This window comes from Sarcophilus harrisii, chromosome 5 (assembly GCF_902635505.1).
Source record: "Sarcophilus harrisii chromosome 5, mSarHar1.11, whole genome shotgun sequence".
Lineage (NCBI taxonomy): Eukaryota > Metazoa > Chordata > Mammalia > Dasyuromorphia > Dasyuridae > Sarcophilus > Sarcophilus harrisii.
This window is the reverse complement of record NC_045430.1, coordinates 27,052,254-27,073,303: the sequence shown is the minus strand read 5'-3', so window position 1 is coordinate 27,073,303 and position 21,050 is coordinate 27,052,254. Positions and strand designations below refer to the sequence as shown.

The 21,050-nt window shown below is 43.6% G+C and overlaps 1 protein-coding gene, 2 non-coding genes and 1 pseudogene across 3 annotated transcripts; 2 read left to right on the top strand and 2 right to left on the bottom strand.

The window, feature by feature from the left end:
• Window positions 1-734: 734 nt before the first annotated feature.
• L2HGDH (L-2-hydroxyglutarate dehydrogenase) lies at window positions 735-6,073 on the bottom strand. Its single transcript, XM_031938226.1, has one exon. The coding sequence runs from the start codon at window positions 5,936-5,938 to the stop codon at window positions 4,550-4,552; it is 1,389 nt and encodes a 462-aa protein (XP_031794086.1). The 5' UTR covers window positions 5,939-6,073; the 3' UTR covers window positions 735-4,549.
• Window position 6,074: 1 nt separating this feature from the next.
• Window positions 6,075-6,146, top strand: TRNAD-GUC. Its single transcript has one exon. It is a non-coding gene; the product is annotated as a tRNA-Asp (tRNA).
• Window positions 6,147-6,696: 550 nt separating this feature from the next.
• TRNAW-CCA lies at window positions 6,697-6,768 on the top strand. Its single transcript has one exon. It is a non-coding gene; the product is annotated as a tRNA-Trp (tRNA).
• A 12,741-nt stretch (window positions 6,769-19,509) lies between these two features.
• On the bottom strand, window positions 19,510-20,061 carry LOC116419331 (annotated as a pseudogene).
• Between the last annotated feature and the right edge of the window lie 989 nt (window positions 20,062-21,050).

The window sequence follows — 21,050 nt, the reverse complement described above, 5'->3', positions numbered from 1 at the left end:
ATATTGTTACATTCTCCTGGTTCTTCTCAGTTCACTCTGCATCAGTTCACATAAGTCTTCCCAAAACATCATTTATTTTAATGTTACATGATCTCTATGAGCCTCAGCTCACTCATATATGTAATGGAGGCAATAATTCTTACTCAGTCCTTCACAAGTGTATGATGAAAAAACACTGAATTTTAAATCAGGAAGTTAAGGGATCCAATACTGACTTTACTCCTTTACTTGGGTGATACTGGATAGGTCTCTCAATATTTCTACATCTTGATCCTGCAAAAGAAAAGTTGTTGTGGGAAGAGACCTAATCTGGGAGTTAAGGGGCCTGAGTTCAAATTTCTGTTCTGCTATGTGACCTGTATTCCCCCTACCTTGGCCGTCCCCCACTCAGAAAAGGCTAGTCACTTCTTCTCTTTGACCTAGAGAAGGGGCAGAAATGGCTCATTTGTAGGAGCCAGTGCTCTTTCCACTATACCATGCTTGTGGAGGATTGGATCTCTCATGTCCCCTTCCCCCAAACATACAAACTCATTTGCCAGTCAGGTAACTGAGCATCCTCTATCAAGGCTATTATTTGCCCTGCTGGATTCCAATGATAAAGAAAACCTTTTGTAAAGCTTCCCACACACACACACACACACACACACACACGCAATTGGGATCAAGTGACTTGCCCAGGGTCCCACAGCTAGGAAGTGTTAAGTGTCTGAGATCATATTTGAACTCAGGTCCTTCTGACTTCAGGACTGGTGATCTATCCACTGCTCCACCTAACTGCAGCACCACCCCACTCCCCTTTTGTAATTCTTAAAGCAGCACAGAAGTGTTTGCTCAGGCACACCAGCAAACACAAATGTTAAAACTACCTTCTTCTAATTGCCTTCATGTTATTTTTCTGCTAAATATAGCCGTGTCCTTGGGACTGTGCGATAGATATTCCAACGCAGCCTATCACTGGCTGAGGGGAGAGGATTTGTTTCATCTCAGATCCTAAACCCAACTGGTCTCTCCTTACCCTTCCTTTTTAGGAAGAAGAGTAACAGGTGGGGGACCTCTGTGTTCCCTAGCTGTTGCTGATGCAGGCCCCTTCTCAGATCCCTTGGGGGTGGGGGGTATTGGAGATTACACTTCCACATTTATCTTCATCATGGTAGAGGGTTGCCAGATCTTAGTCTGCAGAATCCAGTATATGGTCTCAAGCTTTTGCAAAGTTTCCCTCTCCCTTCCCCCACTACCACCTCTGAAGGTGGGTGTTTTCCTCAAATTGTCTACCTGTGTCCCCAGGGCTTCCTATCTGGTTTTATACTTCTTTTAGAGCCACTTAGGTGGTGCAGTGTCTTGTGCTGGACCTAAGAAAACCCAAATTCAAACACAATTTTAGATACTAACTAGCTGTGTGATGCTGGGCCATCACTTCATCTCAATTGTTTCAGTTTCTCAACTATAAAATAGAGATAACACAAGCAACCAAACTTCTAGGAAAGTTATGAGGATAAAAGATAATGTTTGCAAAGTGACTGGAATATAGTGGGTACTTAACAAATACTTATTCCTTTTTCCTTATCTGGATCTACTTCTGAAATTTCTCACTTGCTTCCCCCTTCCAAGTAGAATGTAAACTCTTTTGAGGGCAGAATCATTAAAAAAAAATCATTAAATCATTAAAAATCATTTTTTAAAAATTGATCTTCAATGCCCTAGAAGTATCTTGCTCAAAGTAGATGCTGAATAAATCATAATCTAGTGGAAAACATGTTTTGTTGGTTCACTTTAAACATTTGTAAAGTAAGGCAGGGAGAGAATATCAGATTAAAAATGGCCTTTAAAAGTCTCTTCCAGCTCTAAATGTATTCTACCAAGTTACTTGATGCATCAGAATCCCAATTTCCTTATTTGTAAAATGAGTAGTTTGGGAAAAGTTGGTATCTCCAAGGTTTCTGTACACCTCTCCCACCTCCATTACTTTGTAATTGTTAGATAGTGTATATATACATGTATGTATGTGGATGTAATTAATATCAATGTGGCCTAATGAGTCCAAAACAGAGTTTCTCTCTCCCACCTTGTGAACTTTCCAATTACAGTTGAGGACCACTATTCTTCAGATAGGTGAATTACATGAAATCCAATCTAGCATAAAGTCTGCCTCTTCTCTCTCTCCTATCTTGACCATCCCAAAATGAAGTTCTCTCCCTATTCTGAACTCTAATAGCACAACAAAGTAATTTTATAATTAGCCAGTCTTGTGACATCTCATTGACCTGTTATCTAAATTAATATTAATTTCCATCTGTTCACTTGCTTTTCAAAGCAGTTATTTGACAGCAGAAGCATCATCTTATAATCGCTTCTTTTGTCTCCCCATAGTACTGCAAATATAGAAAGACCTTAAGAGAGTGGTATGTTGACTTACTTTAACTGCATTCAGAGGCATCTATTTGTCTAACTAGACTCAGATACTGGACCATTATATTTCTTATCGAGGTTAAAGGTTAAAAAAAAAAAAAGGCATTGAAATATGAAGCAGGCCTGAATACACTCAACATATGGTAGCCACATGAGGGGAGCTCAACAACCTTGATCTAGGGGGAAAATGTTAAACTTCCTTGCTGGTGTTATACCAACTCACCCAACCGGTTTAATTTCCTTTTTTTTCATAGGATAGCATAATTCCTATATAGCTCTATCTCTAATATTTCACATTACCTTCTGGAAAAACTTTGGGAAAAAAGCCCTACATATATTTGGGGGGAGTACTATTATCCCCACTGAGATAAAGAAACTGAGGCTCGAGATTGAGTGCTCTGTCACCCAACTAGTAAGTGTCCTGAGTCAGGATGAACTCGTTTTTACTCCAGATCCACAGTTCTATCTATTACATCACCTCAAGGCAGCTTCCCTGTGGGAATATATGAACAAGAGGTATACAGGAATAGGGGCCATGGAAAGATTATGTAGGTATTGTTGGAGCCAGTACCCACATTTTGAATCCACTAAGGATACTTAAATAATAACCTAACTTTTTGTTTATTCCACCCTTTTCCACTCCCATACCACTGTTGTTAGGGAAGGGCTTGAAGACTTATTAGCATTATGTATATGATACATATGCATATACAGACAATTCTCACTTTTCGCAAATTCCCATTATACACATAAAGAATTTTGAAAGGCATCTACATTCCCCCAAAATCTATTTTAACTACTGCACAGTGCTGTGCTCTTCCTTTGCTGCTTCCCTTCTACTAGGCACTCTGCAGCCTGCCCCTTCCCCTCAAAAAAGTACCCAGAGGCAGTGACCAACAAGGGGAGAGGGAGGTTGGATGGAGACCACCCAGAGGTGACCTTATTCACTGCCCCCGTATCTGGCCCCTATTTTCCATCCCGGAATGTTCCAGGACCATGTGACTATCTTCCTTTTTCTGCTCTGGCTTCTGTCACCGTATCCTTGAGCCAGGAACCGGCCTTCTCCCTGGACAGATGAGTGCCCCCTTTGCCTGCCTCCCTGCTTTCCTCCTCCACTTCTGGGGGCACGCTGGATTTACATAAAAATGGCTTTAAGCAAAACTCCGCGGAATGCTCCACTTCCCTAAAAGGATTATGGGATTGCAATAGCATGGCCCATTCAAGTTCAACACGTCCACAACAGAGCTTCTTCTGTCCCTCACCTCTCAAACTTTCCTATTTCTGCTGCTGAAGGCCCTACAGGCCCACAAGCTCGGTGCCGTGTTTGAAGCCCGCACTCCATATTTGCCATCTGTTTACGCATATTGTGCTTTCTACCTTCCTAACCTGTCTGTCTCCTGCCTATCTCCTACTTTTCTTTATAAACCCACCTGGATGGCTGCAATTGCCTCCTAAAGTCTCCCTGTCTCTCTCCTCCCTGATCCCTCCTGCGGCAGCCTGTGATTTCCCTGAAGCAGAGGTCTGGCTGTCTCACCCACCTAACCAACAGCTTTGGGGCTCCCTATCACCTCTAAGGCTAAACGCAAAGGTACATTTGGCGTCTAAAGTCCTTCGCCCCTGCCCTTTGCTCTTCTCCAAGTCCCGGACCTTGCCCGGGTGCAGCTCCTGCTGGTGCAGCTCCTCCTTCCCGCTCCGCACCTCACAGCCCAGCCCCCCACCCACTCGCCTCTGCTCGGGTGGGTCCGGGCCAGGCTCTTGGATACCTTCCACCTGCTCCGCACTTATTTACGCAGCTTTCCTCCTCCTCCTCAGAATGTGACCTCCTGGAAGGCTCGGAGGTTGGGGGGGTTGGGGGGAGAAGGGGGAGAGGATCCCCCTATTTAACACAGAGCCTTAAACAAAAATCAAATCAAACCGCCTTCTGATTAGCCACAAGCAACTGCATAGTGATCACTGACAATTGTACGACTGCAAGCGTTCAGCGGGTTTCATATAAAATTTTTAAAAGGATCACAGGTCTTTTCTATTACAAAACAGCCTTCCATAGCACGCGTTTCACATTTTAATATTCTCCCAAGGCTTAACTAGCGCCCCTCTTTTCCTTAAGAACAACCAGTCACTTTCCCGAGGGGGCCTCGGTCTTTCACCACTTAAACCTGCGTTCCACTTCGTCCGCGATCACCTCGGAAATGGCCAGGGAGGCGGTGGCCGCGGGGGACGGGGCGTTCCTCACGTGGAGCACGCGGGAAGCCAGGCCCCCGACCCCTCCGTCGAACACGAAGTCGTCCACCAGGTTTCCGAGGCTGTCCAGGGCCTGCGCCCGGACTCCGGACGGGCCCCGCTGGACGTCGCTGACGGTGATCTCGGGCAGCAGCTTCTGGAGCTGCCGGACCGTGGCCGTGAGGGACAGGGCCCGGTACAGCTCGCCGGCGCCGAAGAAGGCGTGGCGCAGCGCCAGGCGGGCCAGGCCGCTGTTGCGCAGGGAGTCCCACGTGTCCTGGGCCGAGAAGTCCAGCGGGCTGTAGCCCTCCCGCTTGAAGGCCAGGACGGCGTTGGGCCCGACCCAGACGCTGCCGTCCATCCTGGGCGTGAAGTGGACCCCTAGGAAGGGGAAGCGGGGGTCGGGCACGGGGTAAATGTTGCCCCGCACCATGAAGGCCTTCTCGGGCCGGAGCACCAGGTAGTCCCCGCGGAAGGGCACGATGGCCGGCTCGGGGCTGCAGCCGCTCAGCTGGGACACGCGGTCCGAATGCAGGCCCGCGCAGGTGACCACGAAGTGTGCCTGCACGTGGGCGCCCCAGATGCTCTGCAGCACGATGGGCACCTCGGGCCAGTCGTGGGCCAAGTCCAGGCGGCTGACCTCGAAGTTGGTGCAGATGGAGCCGCCCGCCTCGCGGATGTCCTCGGCGAAGGCGGCGGCCACGCGCCCGTAGTCCACGATGCCCGTGGAGGGGCACTCGAGGGCCAGCAGGCCGCGGCAGAAGGGCTCGCGGAGCTGGATGTCGTGCGGCGACAGCAGGCGCAGGCCCAGCACCTTGTTCTGCAGGCCCCGCTGGTGGAGGGCGTGCAGGCGCGGCAGCTCTGCCTGCTCCGCGGCCACCACCAGCTTGCCGCAGCGCCGGTAGGGGATGCCCCGCTGGTCGCAGTAGGCGTACAGGAGGCCCGCGCCCTGAACGCACAGCCGGGCTTTCAGCGATTCCGGCAGGTAGTAGATGCCGCTGTGGATGACGCCGCTATTGTGGCCTGTCTGGTGCTGCGCTATGGCCCCCTCCTTCTCCACCACAAGGACGCGCAGGCCCGGCCGGCGGAGCAGCAGGGCCCGAGCCACCGCCAGGCCCAAGATGCCCGCGCCCACGACGACCACGTCGTAAATGTCGGGGCCGCTGCTGCTGTGGCTCTGGCTACCAACGCCGTGGGACAGCGCCCGCCTCACAGGGCCCCGGGTCTGCACCCCGGAGGCCCAGGCGACCCGGGAGAGCCGAGCCACCAGGGCCATCCTCGGAGCCACCAGGGCGTGCTGGAGCAGCAGCATGGCGTGCCTCAAAGGGCCGAATGTGTCGGAAGTGGGGCTGCACCTGACCAATACTTCCGGTGAGAGAAGGGGGAAGAGTGCACGAGAAAGGCTAGCTACCTTGAACTAGGCTGAGGAAAGGGAGCAGAGCATGAGCTCCTCGTTAGTATAGTGGTTAGTATCCCCGCCTGTCACGCGGGAGACCGGGGTTCAATTCCCCGACGGGGAGAGTGAAAGTGTTTTATTTTTCTACATTTATTCAATTGTAATTTCTCGGAGTTGTTGCTGAGTAGCCGACCAATTGGGATTAAAGCCTGGGGGCCCTAGGCTGCGTTTGCTAAAACGATTCAAAGTCAGGGATGAGAGTTCAGAACTCCCACTGCCCTCATAAAGAAAAGGGGCGGGGCATAGCACTTTCTTTGGTACAAAGCCTAGAGTGGGCGCGCGCTCCCCAAGAAAGAGCGGGAGCCCCGGGAGAGCGCCGCTCGGGCGGGGCGCCAGAAGCCACCGCCCTCTTGCAGAGAGTGGAGGGCGGGGACTTGGCTCTGAATCCTCCTCCACCCCCAGCCTTGGGGGTCCCCGCGGCTGGGTCCAGAAAGAGCGGGAGGGGTCGGTCTGGTTCAGCGTCCCCCGGCCGAGCGAAAGCTGCACAGCGAGGGGCAGGGAGGGGGGGAGGGGGAGGAAGGCTAGCCCACACTGAGCAAGCGCGAGGCTGGGGTGGGAGCTGACGGGGCGGGGCGGCCAGGTTCTAAGAGCCCGCGCGCACCACAGCCCAGCAGGACCTCGTGGCGCAACGGTAGCGCGTCTGACTCCAGATCAGAAGGCTGCGTGTTCGAATCACGTCGGGGTCAAACTCTTTTAGCTCTCGGGGATGCGGAATTTCATTTTAACGAGGGTGCAGGAGACCCCACCGGCTCTGCTCCCTGACGGGGGAGGGCCAGATTCCCTCCCCATCCCATGTTTTCTCGAGCCCGATGGGAGCGGGGGGGAGGGGCGCAGGTAGACCGGACTCCACGTGGCCCCCGCTGCTAACGCCACCTCCGACAGTCGCTCACTGAATACTTGCAGCCTAGCTCGGGACGGAGATCGCCCATCCCCCCCGCCCCTACGCCACGGGCCGGCTTCTGGGGCAGAGATTTCAGAGTTCGGAGGTCGGGCTGTGGTCACCCTGAGGTCCTCTAGCCCCCAGTTCGCCGTCCCTTCCTGGCTCCGCCAGCTGCCGCCGGGCTGAGCAGCTCCGAGCGGGGGCAGGGAATGTGGGGGGCGGGGCTCTGCTCTTGGAAGGCGCGGAGGCGTCCGCCCGGTGAAGAAGGAGGACCCGGGCCTGAGAACTTGGCGGGCCCCGCAGGGCTGCTTTGTCCCTCGGCGCCCGCGACCCCCAGGCAGAAAGCCCCTCCCCCTCCCAAGCCCCCTTCTCAGAGAGTGGGCTTTGACGTGGGTCCCTAAAACTGGATAGACTTAAAAAGCGTCACATAATCAGCGAATACACTGATCCGCCCGAACTTCTCTGATCCCGGGGTCAGGTCCGCGATCTGGGAGTTTTCTCCTGGTTTCTTCCTGTTCCCGTGGCTTAACTTTGCCTTCTGCCCGTGGGCAAGAAGTGGGGCGGCCCAGGGCGGCGGGAGAGGAGTCCGGCCTGGGGCCCGGGGCACGCGTTTCAGACAACGGGCGGGGAGCTGCGGCTGAGAGAGAGCTTGGAACGATCCGGTGCCGCCGGGCCGGGAGTTACGGGACGTGTCCGAGGGGACATCGGCGAGAGAATCCCGGCCCCCAGCCAGGCTCGCTTAGCAAAGGGCCGTACGCGTCTAAGACTTAGCGCTCTCTTCACTTACCCCGCCTCCTGTTAAGAAATTTCATTTTAGATTCCCTAGAAATAAGGAAAAGGTGATGTTGTCATGATCCCAATGCTCTGGGATTCTTGGATCTCCACCCAGCTTTGATTATGTGTCGGGAAAGAGATCAGGACCAGATCTAGGAAGGCCGCTTTCTCTGGGGATGCCAAGGCAGAGGCTGGCATTAGTCTGACTCACTGCTGAACTGCAGGCGGCACATGCAGAAAAGCAGAAGTGGGGCCCAAGGAGGTAACGCACGGGCACGCCGCGGTCCCTCCCCACAGTCCCCCGCTTCTGCAAAGGAGAATGGGAAGGGAATTCTTCAAGGACACGTTTTTGTATGGAAGAATCAGATTCTATAAACAACTTATCCTTTCAGTAAACTGAGTCACGAAGTCTTTTCTTTTCTTTTTTTTTTGGAAGAAATCTGATGACACGCTAGAAGAACAAGTCCTCCCGCCCTGAGCTGAGCCCGGCTTCTGGGACCAACAATGCCCAACATCCCCTCACCTCTTGCTGCTGAAGTCAGCATCTTGAATCCTAGTAAATGTTTGCTTTGTATAACATGGTGTGTAGCCCTTCCTTCTTTGCCAGAGAGCATTAAAGCAAACATAGGATTCTTGTAGATTTGGGGTTAAAAGACCGTCAGGACTCAAGGGACTCATTCAGGACTTGTGACAAGGGGGATATTTTCACAGGGAGATCTCCGTGGTACCATCCAGTCGCAGCGCGTCGGCAGCTGCCTTACTGGAAATGATACTTGGTCACTTACTTCTTGCTCTATGAATTTAAACTTCTTTTACCTTTCAAAGGAAAAAGCATATGAAGTAAAGGTGGTGAAAAGGCACTCCGCTCACTGAATAATTACAATGCCCAAGAAACCTAACCCTGAAAAAATACTTGAGAAAAAGCGCCTCCTTCCCTTCGTGGGCGAGTGGGGAAGACTCTGGAGGTGGAAATTGTGTATATTATCCGGCTTGGTTAACGTGTTGTTTGTAAATTTTCCTTTTCCTATTCTATGTTTCAAGATTGGTTTCATGAGGAATTGGGAGAAATGGGAATAAATTCAGAAATGAAGATGATATAAAAATGAAAGATTTTTTTTAAGAGTACATGTCTGCAATATGGAAGAAAAAAGGCATTCAATGTTGGAGGGGATGTGGGAAAACAGGGACCAGATACATTGTTGGTGGAATTGTGAACACATCCAGCCATTCTGGAGAGCAATTTGGAACTATGCCCAAAAAGTTATCAAACTGTGCATACCCTTTGATCCAGCAGTGCTTATACCCCAAAGAGTTACTAAAAAAGGGAAAGGGACCTGTATGTGCCAAAATGTCTGTGGCAGCCCTGTTTGTAGTGGCCAGAAGCTGGAAAATGAATGGATGCCCATCAATTGGAGAATGGTTGAGTAAATTGCGGTATCTGAATGTTATGGAATATTATTGTTCTGTAAGAAATGACCAGCAGGACGAATACAGAGAGGATTGGCGAGACTGGCATGAACTGATGCTGAGCGAAATGAGCAGAACCAGGAGATCATTATATACCTCAACAGCGATACTGTATGAGGATGTATTCTGATGGAAGTGGATTTCTTCAACAAAGACAAGATCCAACTGAGTTTCAATTGATCAAGGATGGACAGAAGCAGCTACACCCAAAGAAGGAACACTAGGAAATGAATGTAAACTGCTTGCATTTTTGTTCTTCTTCCCAGGTTATTTATATCTTGAAAATCCAATTCTCCCTGAGCAACAAGAAAACTGTTCGGTTTTGCACACATATATTATATTCAAGATCCACTGCAATCTATTTAACATGTATAGGACTGCTGGCCATCTTTGGGAAGAGGCCGGAGGGAGGGAGGGGAAAAATCGGAACAGAAGTGAGTGCAAGGGATAATGTTGTAAAAAATTACTCTGGCATAGGTTCTGTCAATAAAAAAATTATTAAAAAAAAAAAAGAAAGAAAGAAAAAAGGCATTCAAAACAATTTATAGATAGTGTTAAATGGGCAAATTGTGCTTTGAAAGAATGAGAGAAATATGAGAGAGGAAGAATCTAATTCAAGAACAAAATCATTCCTCCTTCAAAGTAAGGGAATGTAAGGAGCTATGTTTGAAATCAGCGATCCCCATAAATAAAACTGCTCCCTTTCTTCCCACCTTACAGCATGCATTAATCCATTAAACTATTTTGATAACATAAATAAAAAGTATTTCCCCAAAGAATTGGCAATTGGAATAATTTTTTCATCAAAATAATAAAAACACTTTCATTTTGAAGTATTTATGATGTAAATCTTATTCTTGCCATAACAGTGTTTTGGATAATATCTTAAATATTTACATGTGTGGTTTGCAAAACAGAAAGAAAACTTGTATGATGTCAAGCCACTTCTGATAGCCGATAACTGAGAAGTGCCAAGGACAAGCCTGGGCTTTTAAGTTACCTCACTGGCAAGTAGGAAGAGGGAGACTATTGACGCAAAGAGACCAATTGGAGACTATTTAAATAGTCCTAGAAAACATCGTTAAGAACCTGACTAGAAATTTAATGAAGGGAGAGGAAGTAAATCGATGCTTGAGTCAATAAGAATTTAAAATAGATTTGATACAGACTTAGATAATAGATAATAGAACTGATATCCAGCATGTGCTGTCTGCTTAAATTGTAGATCAGTGGGTCTCAAACTTTTGTTTTTGGTACATTTGTACTATTAAAAATTATCGAGGCTCTGTTCAAAGAGTTTTCGTTTATGTAGGTTTTATTTATATTTACTATATTAAAAATGAAAACTAATTTTGAATTTGTAGACCTCTAAAAGGGTTTCAGAACCCCCCTGGGAATCTCTGGATTCACTTTGAGAACCACTGTACAGATATAGTGTTAAAGCTTAAAACTTCACTAAGACTTTGGGGGCACTCTGTATATTAAATGGATATCTAGACCTTTTCTGGTTTAATACCCAAAGCTTAGCATAATGCTTTGTTCATGCTAAGTGCTTAATAAATGCTTTTCCTATTCCCTTAGTTCATTCTTAATAGGTCATAAGAGAAAAGGAAGATCAAGGATGATTCCCAAGTGAACCTAGAAAACAAGAGAATGTGAAGCTTTTATGTAAACTGGGAAATTAGGAAGAAGGGAATGCTTTACGATAAAAATAATGAAATCTACCTATCTCAACTGGGATACTTGTTTGGAAATGTCCAAAAGATAGATCTCAGGGAGATAGCTGGGTACAGACCAGATCTAGTTGTGAGCTCCTGCTGAAAGGAACTGATGAGAGATCTTGGGAGAGAATGAAGGATCTGGGCTGGAGCCTCAGAGCAAAGGGGGCAGCTAGGTGATGAGCCAATTAGAGAGACTGAGGGAGAGGTAGGAGGAGATAGGAACACAGCAAATCCACCAAAAGGAACAGGTCCACAAGGTCAAAAGTTGCTGGAGGTCAAGGAGAATGAGGATTGGGGAAAGGCTATCAAATGTGGTAATTATGGTATCAGTGGTAACTTTGGAGACAGCAGCTTCAATCAAGGAATAAGATCAGAAGCCAGGTTGCCAGGGGTTGAGAAGAAAAGAAGAGAAGAAAATGGAAACAGAAAGACAGCTTTTTCCATGAGTGTTTTTAAAAAAGAGAGAAGAGATAGTCAGGGAGTGTGCCGGAGCCAGGTATGGCTAAATTAGATTTTCAGTGTGAGCATTTACACCTCAAAAACTGGAAAACTTGATTTATTGTTTTGTTGACAACTCAAGAAAGTGATGGAGAAATTGTGAATAAAGTAAAATTAACTTAAAAGTATGTCATGATATACATCTCCCTTCCTCCCTCACCTAAAAAAAAAAAAAAAAAAAAAATTACCAGCATCCCTCAGTTCAGACGATGATAGAATCAAGTCTTGAAAGTTGGCTTTTCTTTTTTTGTTTGTTTTTCAAAGTTTGGAGAGATCTATGCATGTTTGTGTCCTGGAAGGAAGGAGCCGGAGGTAGGGAAAAACTGAAAACAGAGAGGAAAAGGAGGCAGATTCTAGGGGCAGGCAGCCAGAGGAGACAGGAGGGGATGGCATCAAGAGTACAAATAGTGGAACTGTCATTGCCAAAACTGGATAATTAGCAGAACATATATTACCATGCGGGCAAGCTAACGTGAACGCTTGCTCGTAATTACCAAAGGCTCATGATTACTAGGGAATAGTCGATTAGAAGTTAAAGATAAAAGAGCTCTATGACCTAATTCTCTGAACTAGGAATTAGGACACATAGTCTCATAGTAGATAATCCCCTTTTGAAAAACCTGTTCTTTGTTTTCTTGGACTTGAGACTTCCCTCGGAAATCTAGGACCTATAGTCATGACAGGTGTGGCTCGTCAAAATATAGAATTGTACTGTAGATAAATACGCTGGCAAAAGTCTGGAAAGGCTGGAAAGGAGAATGGGGGAGACCAGGAGGGAGGTACAACAATGGGGATGCTGGGAATTCCTGCCGGGGCCCTGCAGAACAGCATCTGAGCCAGAGGGGAAATGAGCTTCTCATAGCCAGAGGCAGAGGCCCAAGATTCTCACCGAGGAGTTGGGCCGTCTCCCTGCACGGGCCAGCTCCCTGCTTGTATGGTCCTAGCAAGAGAACCCTGTGCCCATTGGCAAACCGGGCAATCTGTTCTCAGACAAAGGAAGCGGGGATTATGGGTTGTCATCAAGACTACAATTTACTTGTGGGCTTAGCTCACTCAGCAGTAGGGCTGAGTCTTATTCCTTGGGTTGCCTCTCCCAGGCTATTTGCATTTAAATGATTATCTCTAGATGTGCACTGAAAAACCTGGTTTTCTATGAAAGGAACACATTTGAAGCCTATGGGAGATATTGAAGGAAATTGGCTGGAGACCAGGAAGCCTGAGGGAGGCCTTTTCCTTGATCCTAAAACCACTATACAAAAGCCCTGGGTGGAGAGCCAAGAAGAACTGGATTGAAATCCTACCCCCTGACAGTCATTAATACCATGCCTGACATATACTAAATGCTTAATTGATGCTTTTGCCTATTTATTCATTCCTAGCTGTGTCATCATGGATGAGCCCCTTCTCTTTACGACTCAGTTTCCTCAAGTGTAAAATTAGGGTAATGTGATCTACCTCATAAGGTTGATGTGAAAATCATATGAGACAATGCATATAGAAAGATTGGCAAATCTGTGATTTATAGTGACAATGGTAATGGGAGCGGCCCTGAAAGTCAATTTGTTTTAGTTGTTTTACCTTTTAATGTTTAACTTTTATTCTCAACTAGCATTTATTCTCTCCCTCCTAACCACCTCTCCATTGAGAAAAGAAAAATGTATGTGATAAATATGTATAACCAAGCAAAACAACTTCCCACATTAAACGTGTTTAAAATTTGATGTTTTATGCTACATCTTGAGTCCATGAACGCTCTGTCAGGAAATGGATAGCATGTGGTCTTCTGGAATCATGGTTGGTCATTACATTAATCTACACTCTTTGAAATATTCTCCTGGATCTATTCATTTTACATCAATTCATATAAGTCCCCTCAGATTTCTTTGAAACCATGCCTTTCATTTCTTATGTTGCAATATTTCTTTACATTCATATGCCATAATTTGTTCCATAATCCCCAATTAATAGGAACTCCACATTTTCTAATTTTTTGCCACCACAAAAAGTTACTATAATTATTTTTATCCATAAAGGTTTTTTTTCCTTGTAAAATCTCTTTGGGATATATATGTTTAATAGTGGTATCAATGGGGATTCAGTTTCAAATTGCTTTCTCCTGTTGAACTGATTTCATAACTCCACTAATCATTAATATGCCTGTTTTCCCATATCACTTCCAACATGTCATTTTTCTCTTTTGTCATCTGTCAAGCTTATGGTTCTAAGATGATTTTAAGCTGTCATTTCTCTAAATTATTAGCAATTTGAAGCATTTTACATGGTTATTGATAACTTGGACTTTTCTTCTGAAAACTGTTCATAAATTTTGATTACTTAATCAAATGAATGGCTTTTGTTCTTATACACTTAAATCAATTCAGTAGCTTAAAACTCCATTTAAACTCTTGGTATACTGTGTATTTTGGATAGGAGAACTTTGTCAGAGAAACTTGCTGCAAAGATTTTTTTTCCTCATTACGTTTTTACATGTAATTCTTTCTGATTACTTCAAATTCTAACTAATATAGTTTTGTTTGTGTAAAAGCTTTTTAATTTATATATGCAGAGTTGTCCATTTTATTTTCTGTGATCTTCTCTGTTTAGGACTTTTCCCTCATCCATAGTTGCAAAAGGCAAATTTCTTTTGCTCTTCCAACTTGTTTATGATGTGACTAAGTCATAGAGAGAGAGTAATAAAAGGAAAGTCAAATCAAGAAATCATCTGAGGTTCCCAAGAGCTAAATCCTGGCAAGTGACAAATGATTTTGAAGCAGAAGAAGATGGAAATGTGACTAAAAAATCCAATGAATTGCTCTCAGGAGGTATAAGGGAAGTTATCACATCTCTAAAATCCATGAACAAGAGACAGATAAAAGCAAGGATAGTTAATATGTGCTAATTACCTGAAAATTGGCAAAGTCCTAAACATTCAGAAGGCTAAAATCAATATGAATTTTTCAAAAATGCTCAGGACAATGAAAAGAGCTTCTGAAATTAGGTTTGAGAAGAAGATCAAAGAAAGAGTGAGATCCTTTCTTAGGGATCTGGAAAGAAGATGGTGAATCAGTTAACCAAGGGAGAAATCCTAGTTTTATCTTTTGCTTCTCTTTTTTTCCACCAAGGAGAATGATTTCAGACTAGAAAGAATAGAACAAAAATGAATAATAGGACATTAGAAGATAAATGAAGAGACTGTAAAAGAGGATTTAAGCAACTTTAATAAATTAAGATTCCCCTGGTTTAGAAGGAGTGCTTGCATATAGTAGGTAGTTAATAAATGTTTATAGACTATTTCCCAAAGTACCAGAGGAATATATAAATATGACTGCTACACTAAGACTGAGTGATTCTTTCTTGGAAGAATCCTGGAGAACAAGGGTTGCTTGATATCAGAGACAAGCAAATATCTCATTTTTAAAAATGAGATTTACTTTCTTTTTTCAATATGATTTTTCTTTTGTAGCAAGAGAATTGTATAAATACAATGTATAAACAATTATACATATTGGATTTAACATGTTTAACATATATCGGATTGCTTGCCATCTAGGGGAGGACATGGGGGGAAGGAGAAGAAAATCTGAAGCACAAGTCTATGCAAGGGTCAATGTTGTCAAATTATCCATGCATATGTTTTGAAAATAAAAGCTTTTAAAAAATTTTTTAAATTAAAATTAAAATAAGAAAGAAGTTAAGTGCTTCAAAATACTGACATATGAATTTGATTTATATTCCTTAATTATATTCCAAAATTCCTAACTATATTATTAAAGGGATGGTGTATAAGTGATCATGAAAGTGATCATGAAAGAATGAAAAAACATTTATTACAAGTTCATTAGGGCAGCAAGGTGGAGCTGCAGAGTGTTGGACATGGAATCAGGAAAACCTGAATTATAGATTCCTGTTTCAGGCACTTCCTGTATGACTTGAGCATGTTATTATCCTATCTTGGCTGATTTCCCCACCTGTACCCCCTAACTCATGGTTATTAATTAACAACAATCTTATCACCAGTGTATTAAGCACTTACTGTGTATGTCAGTCACTGTGCGAAGTGATGGTTATTATATTATATATTATGCAAGCAAACAGGACAGTTGCCACCCTCAAAGAGCTTCCATTCTAATGGCTAAAAATAATTTGCTAAACATTCTGGAAAGCTGAAGTTTGGGGAAAGAAGGGTAGAGGGGGATAACATGTAAAGCTCTTTTTAAATTTTAAAGCTAAATAAATGTTAGCTGTTATTATGTGCTAAGCCCTGAGGATACAAGTAATACAAGTGAGATAGTCTCAGTTCTCTAGAAGCTTAATTGGGAGAGAAAGTCAAACATAGGGTGGAAAATGCCCTGGTTCCTTTAGGTTTGAAGGGCAGAGGCAGAGCACTTGAAAAACTGGTGTGAGTAATTCTAACACCCTTACTCAATTTAATCAGTATTTACTCAGTTCGTGGTGATTTGTGGGTAAGAATGATTGTCTCTAAGACAAATAAGATAGAATTGAGTTTGGTTTCGTTAACACTGTCAAAATTGGAGTTGTGTAAGGTAGGATTAATTAACCCACTATGTATTAATGATTATATTGCATTTAGTTGATTTATAGGATAGATTTATATATATATATATATATATATATACACACTGGTTACAAAAATTTACCAAGATTCATGTTAACTCATGTATCACTCTTGCTCTACTTCATCTATAAATGTACTATAAGAGCTGTGTTCCAAAAATATAGTTTCCCCAATTCCTGTATTCCCTCACACCTAGTCACTGCTTGTGGAAAGTAAAGTAGTAGAACCCTGGTGACTAAATATTGATGAAACACTGGTGATTGATGGACATGTCCCTGAGCCAATTATAGACTTCTTCACCCATCCATACCCACCCATCCCTACCCCTTTTTTGGAATTGACTAATCATGGATTATGCTGCTTCATTTTATTTTTAGGAATCTCTCAATGTCTATAAAAACTTGAAGAATGCAAGCAGAAAGGTCCTTGACTGCAGAGAAGAACCTTGGATCCAATTGCTAATAAATTGATAAGTCTTCTGAATAAATTGATTGGGGATCAGCATTCTGTCTCCATTTGTTGCAGATTGGATTTTTGAGGTTATACTGGTGACTTCCAAGTCATACTCTTGGTGGTATCAAGTCAGCATCAGATCACCTTGAAAAAGTTATTAATTAACAACTATTTATTAAATTTTGGTTATATACTAGGCTTAACCAATATCCTTGAAGGAGACTTTGGGAAAATGTTGCTATGATAGTGATATATTTAGGTGAATTCAGAACTGATTGTTATCTGGACCCAAACAGTGTTAAATTATGGATCACTGTCATGGTGGTCACTGGGAGAGTGTCTCAGCACTCTAGATCTTTGGTTCTTTTCTAGTCAACAGTTTTTCCTCAGTGACAAGCATGGTTAAAAAATAGTATACCTAGCCTGTATTAACTAGGAAAAGTGGGTGAACTTCATTAACCCTGAAGTAAGACAGATAGGGGCTTTCATTGGCTTTCTGCTCTAATAATAAGCTTACATCTAAGTTCCCTTTGTGGCCTTAGTAGAAGCTGTACAACTCATGAAAAGTCAGTTGAGGAGAGGACTCTGGGAACTGAGTGTGGATCACAACGTAGTATTTTCATTTCTTTGGTTGTTGTTTGCTTGAATTTTATTTTTTCTTTCATTTTTTTTTCCCTTTTCAGTCTGATTTTTCTCGTGCAGCAAGATAATTGTATAAATACGTATGTCTATAAAAAATAAAATTTTCTAACTTACAAAAAAAAAAAACCTTTTAAATAAAGATTTCAGTAGATTTTTGGAGGGGAAAAAAAAAAGAAAGAAAAGACAGCTGAGGTTGAGAGGTGCATCATGGTCCTGCAGTCTGCTCTAGAAGTTACTAAAGTATCTCTTGGGACAAATTTTCTGAACTCTACTAACATGTCTGTGCTTTGTAGTGGACATCTTTTTGTGTTCCCTAGCATCCTCTCTAAACTTACTTCCCCTTCATAGCCATGAACATTTTCTGGAATCCCTCTGAACAGCTCCAGCCTCCCCCCACACCTGGAGGTCGAAGGATTCTACTGTGCTTTTTCAGATAAGGCAGGGACACCCACCTAATAGGTGGGATAGGCTGAGTGATTGCAGGAGCAGTTGCTGTCTAAGGTACCAGGAATAACCCTTTAGATGCTTGCCCCCCAAACTCCTTGCACCCAGCCCAGAACTGCTGTACTCTGACAACTGTGGTCATGGCTGTTTGCTTCTTTAACCAGATCTATGATTTCGTTAGTATAGGGAACTTTCTTCAATTAAAAAGAACATTCTTAACTTGCAAAGTAGGTGCCTAAATTTATAGTCTGAGGGACAGAGTAGTAGAATCAAACTAGCCAGTGGTAAAAAGGCAGGACTTGAGTTCAGCTCTCCATGACAATAGGCAGCCTCTCTCAATGTCAGTATTGAGTTTTACCAGAAGTGTATTTCCCCTTAACAATCAGCCAATACACTCAACCCATTTTTTAAAAAAGGCATTTGCTGCCCAAGGGGCGGCTAGATGGCACAGTGGATACCTGAAGTCAAGAGGACCTGAGTCAGGTACTTAATATTGTCTAGCTGTGTGACCTTGGGAAAGTCACTTAACCCCAATTATCTCAGCAAAAAATAAAAATAAAAAAGGCTTTTGCTTAAAAGGTGAGGCCCACAGATAGTTCCAAAGCCTTTTCTGTTCCCTGTTCCTTAGAAGTGTCTCAAGCCAGGTAGCCTTCCAAGATTGAGATCTCCAGTAAATAGCTGGGAAAATATTTGGCAGTAACCTGTGTCCTGGAGCAAATTCTTTGTTTTAGGTCATTTTCTTTTGTATTTGAGCGACTGGATCTCTTAGAACGCTCCCAGGATATGGAAAGCTTCTGGTATATCTCAAAGGGCTTTCTCTTTAGTTCTAAAGTCTTTGTTGCAATGTCTGCCCTTCTATCTTGTTTATATTTAAATAGAGTAACTGATGGGCACATTGTAGTTTGGATTACTACCTGAAGGTGGTTGAAAACTGGGCAGGCCACTTAAATTATCATAGCCCAGGCAACTCAGCTTCCAGTTACCTATCATTCACTGGCTAACTTATTGACATTCATTACTGGAAAGTAAAATTACAAGTGGAGCTGCTAGGTGGCTAAATGGATAGAACACCCTAGATTTGGAAACAGGAAGACTCATCTTCAGGAGTTCAAATCCGACCTCGAACTCTTTAAAGCCAGGTGGTGCAGTATACCGAGCTCCAGTCCTGAAGTCAAGAGAGCTTGTTAAATGTCTGAGACCAAATTTGAACTCAGGTCCTCCTGACTTCAGGGCTGGTGTTCTATCCACTGTGCCATCTAACTGCCCCCAAATATCTTTTGACACAATTTGTGAGCAAGGCACTTAACCCTGTTGACCTCAGTTCCTCATCTGTAAAATGTGCTGGAGACAGACATGGTAAATCACTCCAATATCTTTACCAAGAAAAATCCAAAGAGCTAGACATGATTGAAATAACCGAAGCACAAAATTACAAATCCCTAGCAAAAAAGAAAAAGAAAAAAAAAGGCTTCCCCCTTGGCTATTATGAAATATGAAAATTAGAGCTAAAGCTTTTATCATAAATGTTGGGTTTTTTTAATACCTCAGTCATGTCAGGGATTATTATCCCACTCTTCAAACCTTTTCCTACCTTACATCCCAACTCTCTACACTGGCTGCCCTCAATGCCCCAAACATTGTTATTCCTCATCTCTCCTTTTTGTAATCCCTGGTATCCTTCCAAATTCAGCTCAAATGCCTTGAAAATATTCTGCTTCACTTAGCCAATAGTCCCCTCTCTTCCCTTTTATATATCGTTATACATTTACATGTTGTCTCTCCCATTAGAATGTAATCTCCTTCAGAGTTGAGACCAATTCACTTTTGTATCCCCTGTGCTTAGTACAGTTCCTGACATATAGTAGTAGGTACTTAACATTTGTTAATTAATGATCTTCGATTTTTAATTTGTGTTATTATTTAAAGTTAATATTCATTCTTTTTTTATTTTGTATTATTTTATTGAAAGTTCTCAGAGGCTGTTTACTTTTTCTTCAATGACACAAGCTTTCTCTTTCTTGAAGACATTTCTGATGGGCACAGCCAGTCCTGTGAGCTGGGTTGCCAACCCGAGTTCTTCAGTAGAACTATCTCCCTTCTTGGGTGCAGATGGTTTCCTTGGGAAGAGGATCAGTTTGGAACGATATTCTTTCAGCTGCTGCACATTTGCCTGCAGAGATTCTATAGACTAATTTTGGCGACGAGGATGCACAGAGAAACCAATGGTGGGTGCCACCTTTTCATGGATGCCCGCCACTTAAAGTTCTTCCAAGCTGAATCCTCTACCATCACATACTTTGGTACAGTGTGGGATAGTAGGGCACCTCCCAAGGGGCCAGATGCTGGGTGAGGAGCAATTCGACAGGCTTTTGCTTGGCAGGCTTTTTGCCTTCTGATCTTCCTGGCTGGCTGGTTAAATCATGTGGCAACTCATCTTTCCCCGTCTTTTGGAAATGGGGCTTCAGAATCATGCCCTTTTGGTTGGGCACCATAGCTGCTTAGAGCCCTCCTCACAGGCACCTCAGCCAAGCTGAAAGGAAAGAAGCGTTAATATCCATTCTTAATAATTGAAATTGTATATATTAAGCCATTCTCCACCTGATAGTCAGAGGATATGAAGACAATTTTCAGAAGGAATTAAAGCCATTTCTAATCAATGAAAAAAAAATGCTTTAAATCACTATTAGAGAAATGCAAATTCAGACAACTCGGAGGTACCATAACTCATCTTTCAGATTAACTAAAATGACAGAAAAAGATGATCATGTTGCAGGGCATGTGGGAAAACTGGGACGCTAACACATTGTTGGTGGAGTTGTGAACTGATCTAACCATTTTGTTGAGTAATTTGAAATTATGCCCAAAGGACTATCAGACTGTGATACCCTTTGATCCCCAGTGTCTCTACTAGACCTATATCCTAAAGAGATCATAAAAAAGGGAAAAGAACCCACATCCACAACAATGTTTGTAACAGCCCTTTATCTAGTGGCAAGGAACTGGAAAATGAGTGGATGTTCATCAGTTGAGGAATAGCTGAGTAAGTTATGGCATATAATATAATAGTATATTATTATTCTATAAGAAATGATCAGCAGACTGATTTCAGAAAGGCTTAGAGAGACTTACATGAACTGATGCTAAGTGAAGTGAGTAGAACCTAGAGAACATTGTACACGGCAACAATAAGATTAAGGGATGATCAATTCTGATGGATGTGGTTCTTTTCAACAGTGAGATGATCCAGGCTATTTCTAATGGTCTTGTGATGGAGACAGCCATCTGCACCCAGAAAGAGGACTGTGGGATCTGAGTGTAGATCAAAACATAGTATTTTCACCTCACCTTTTTTGCTGTTGTTTTCTTGCTTTTTTCTTTCTCATTTTTTCCCTTTTGATCTGGTTTTTCTTGTACTGCATAATAAATATGGAAATATATTTAGAAGAATTGCACGTGTTTAACCTATATTGGATTACTTGCTGTCTAGGGGAAGGAAATGGGGAGAAGGGAGAA

Excerpts from the sequence above, each read along its gene's own strand:
- L2HGDH (XM_031938226.1), bottom strand. The coding sequence starts at position 5,938 with ATGCTGCTGCTCCAGCACGCCCTGGTGGCTCCGAGGATGGCCCTGGTG.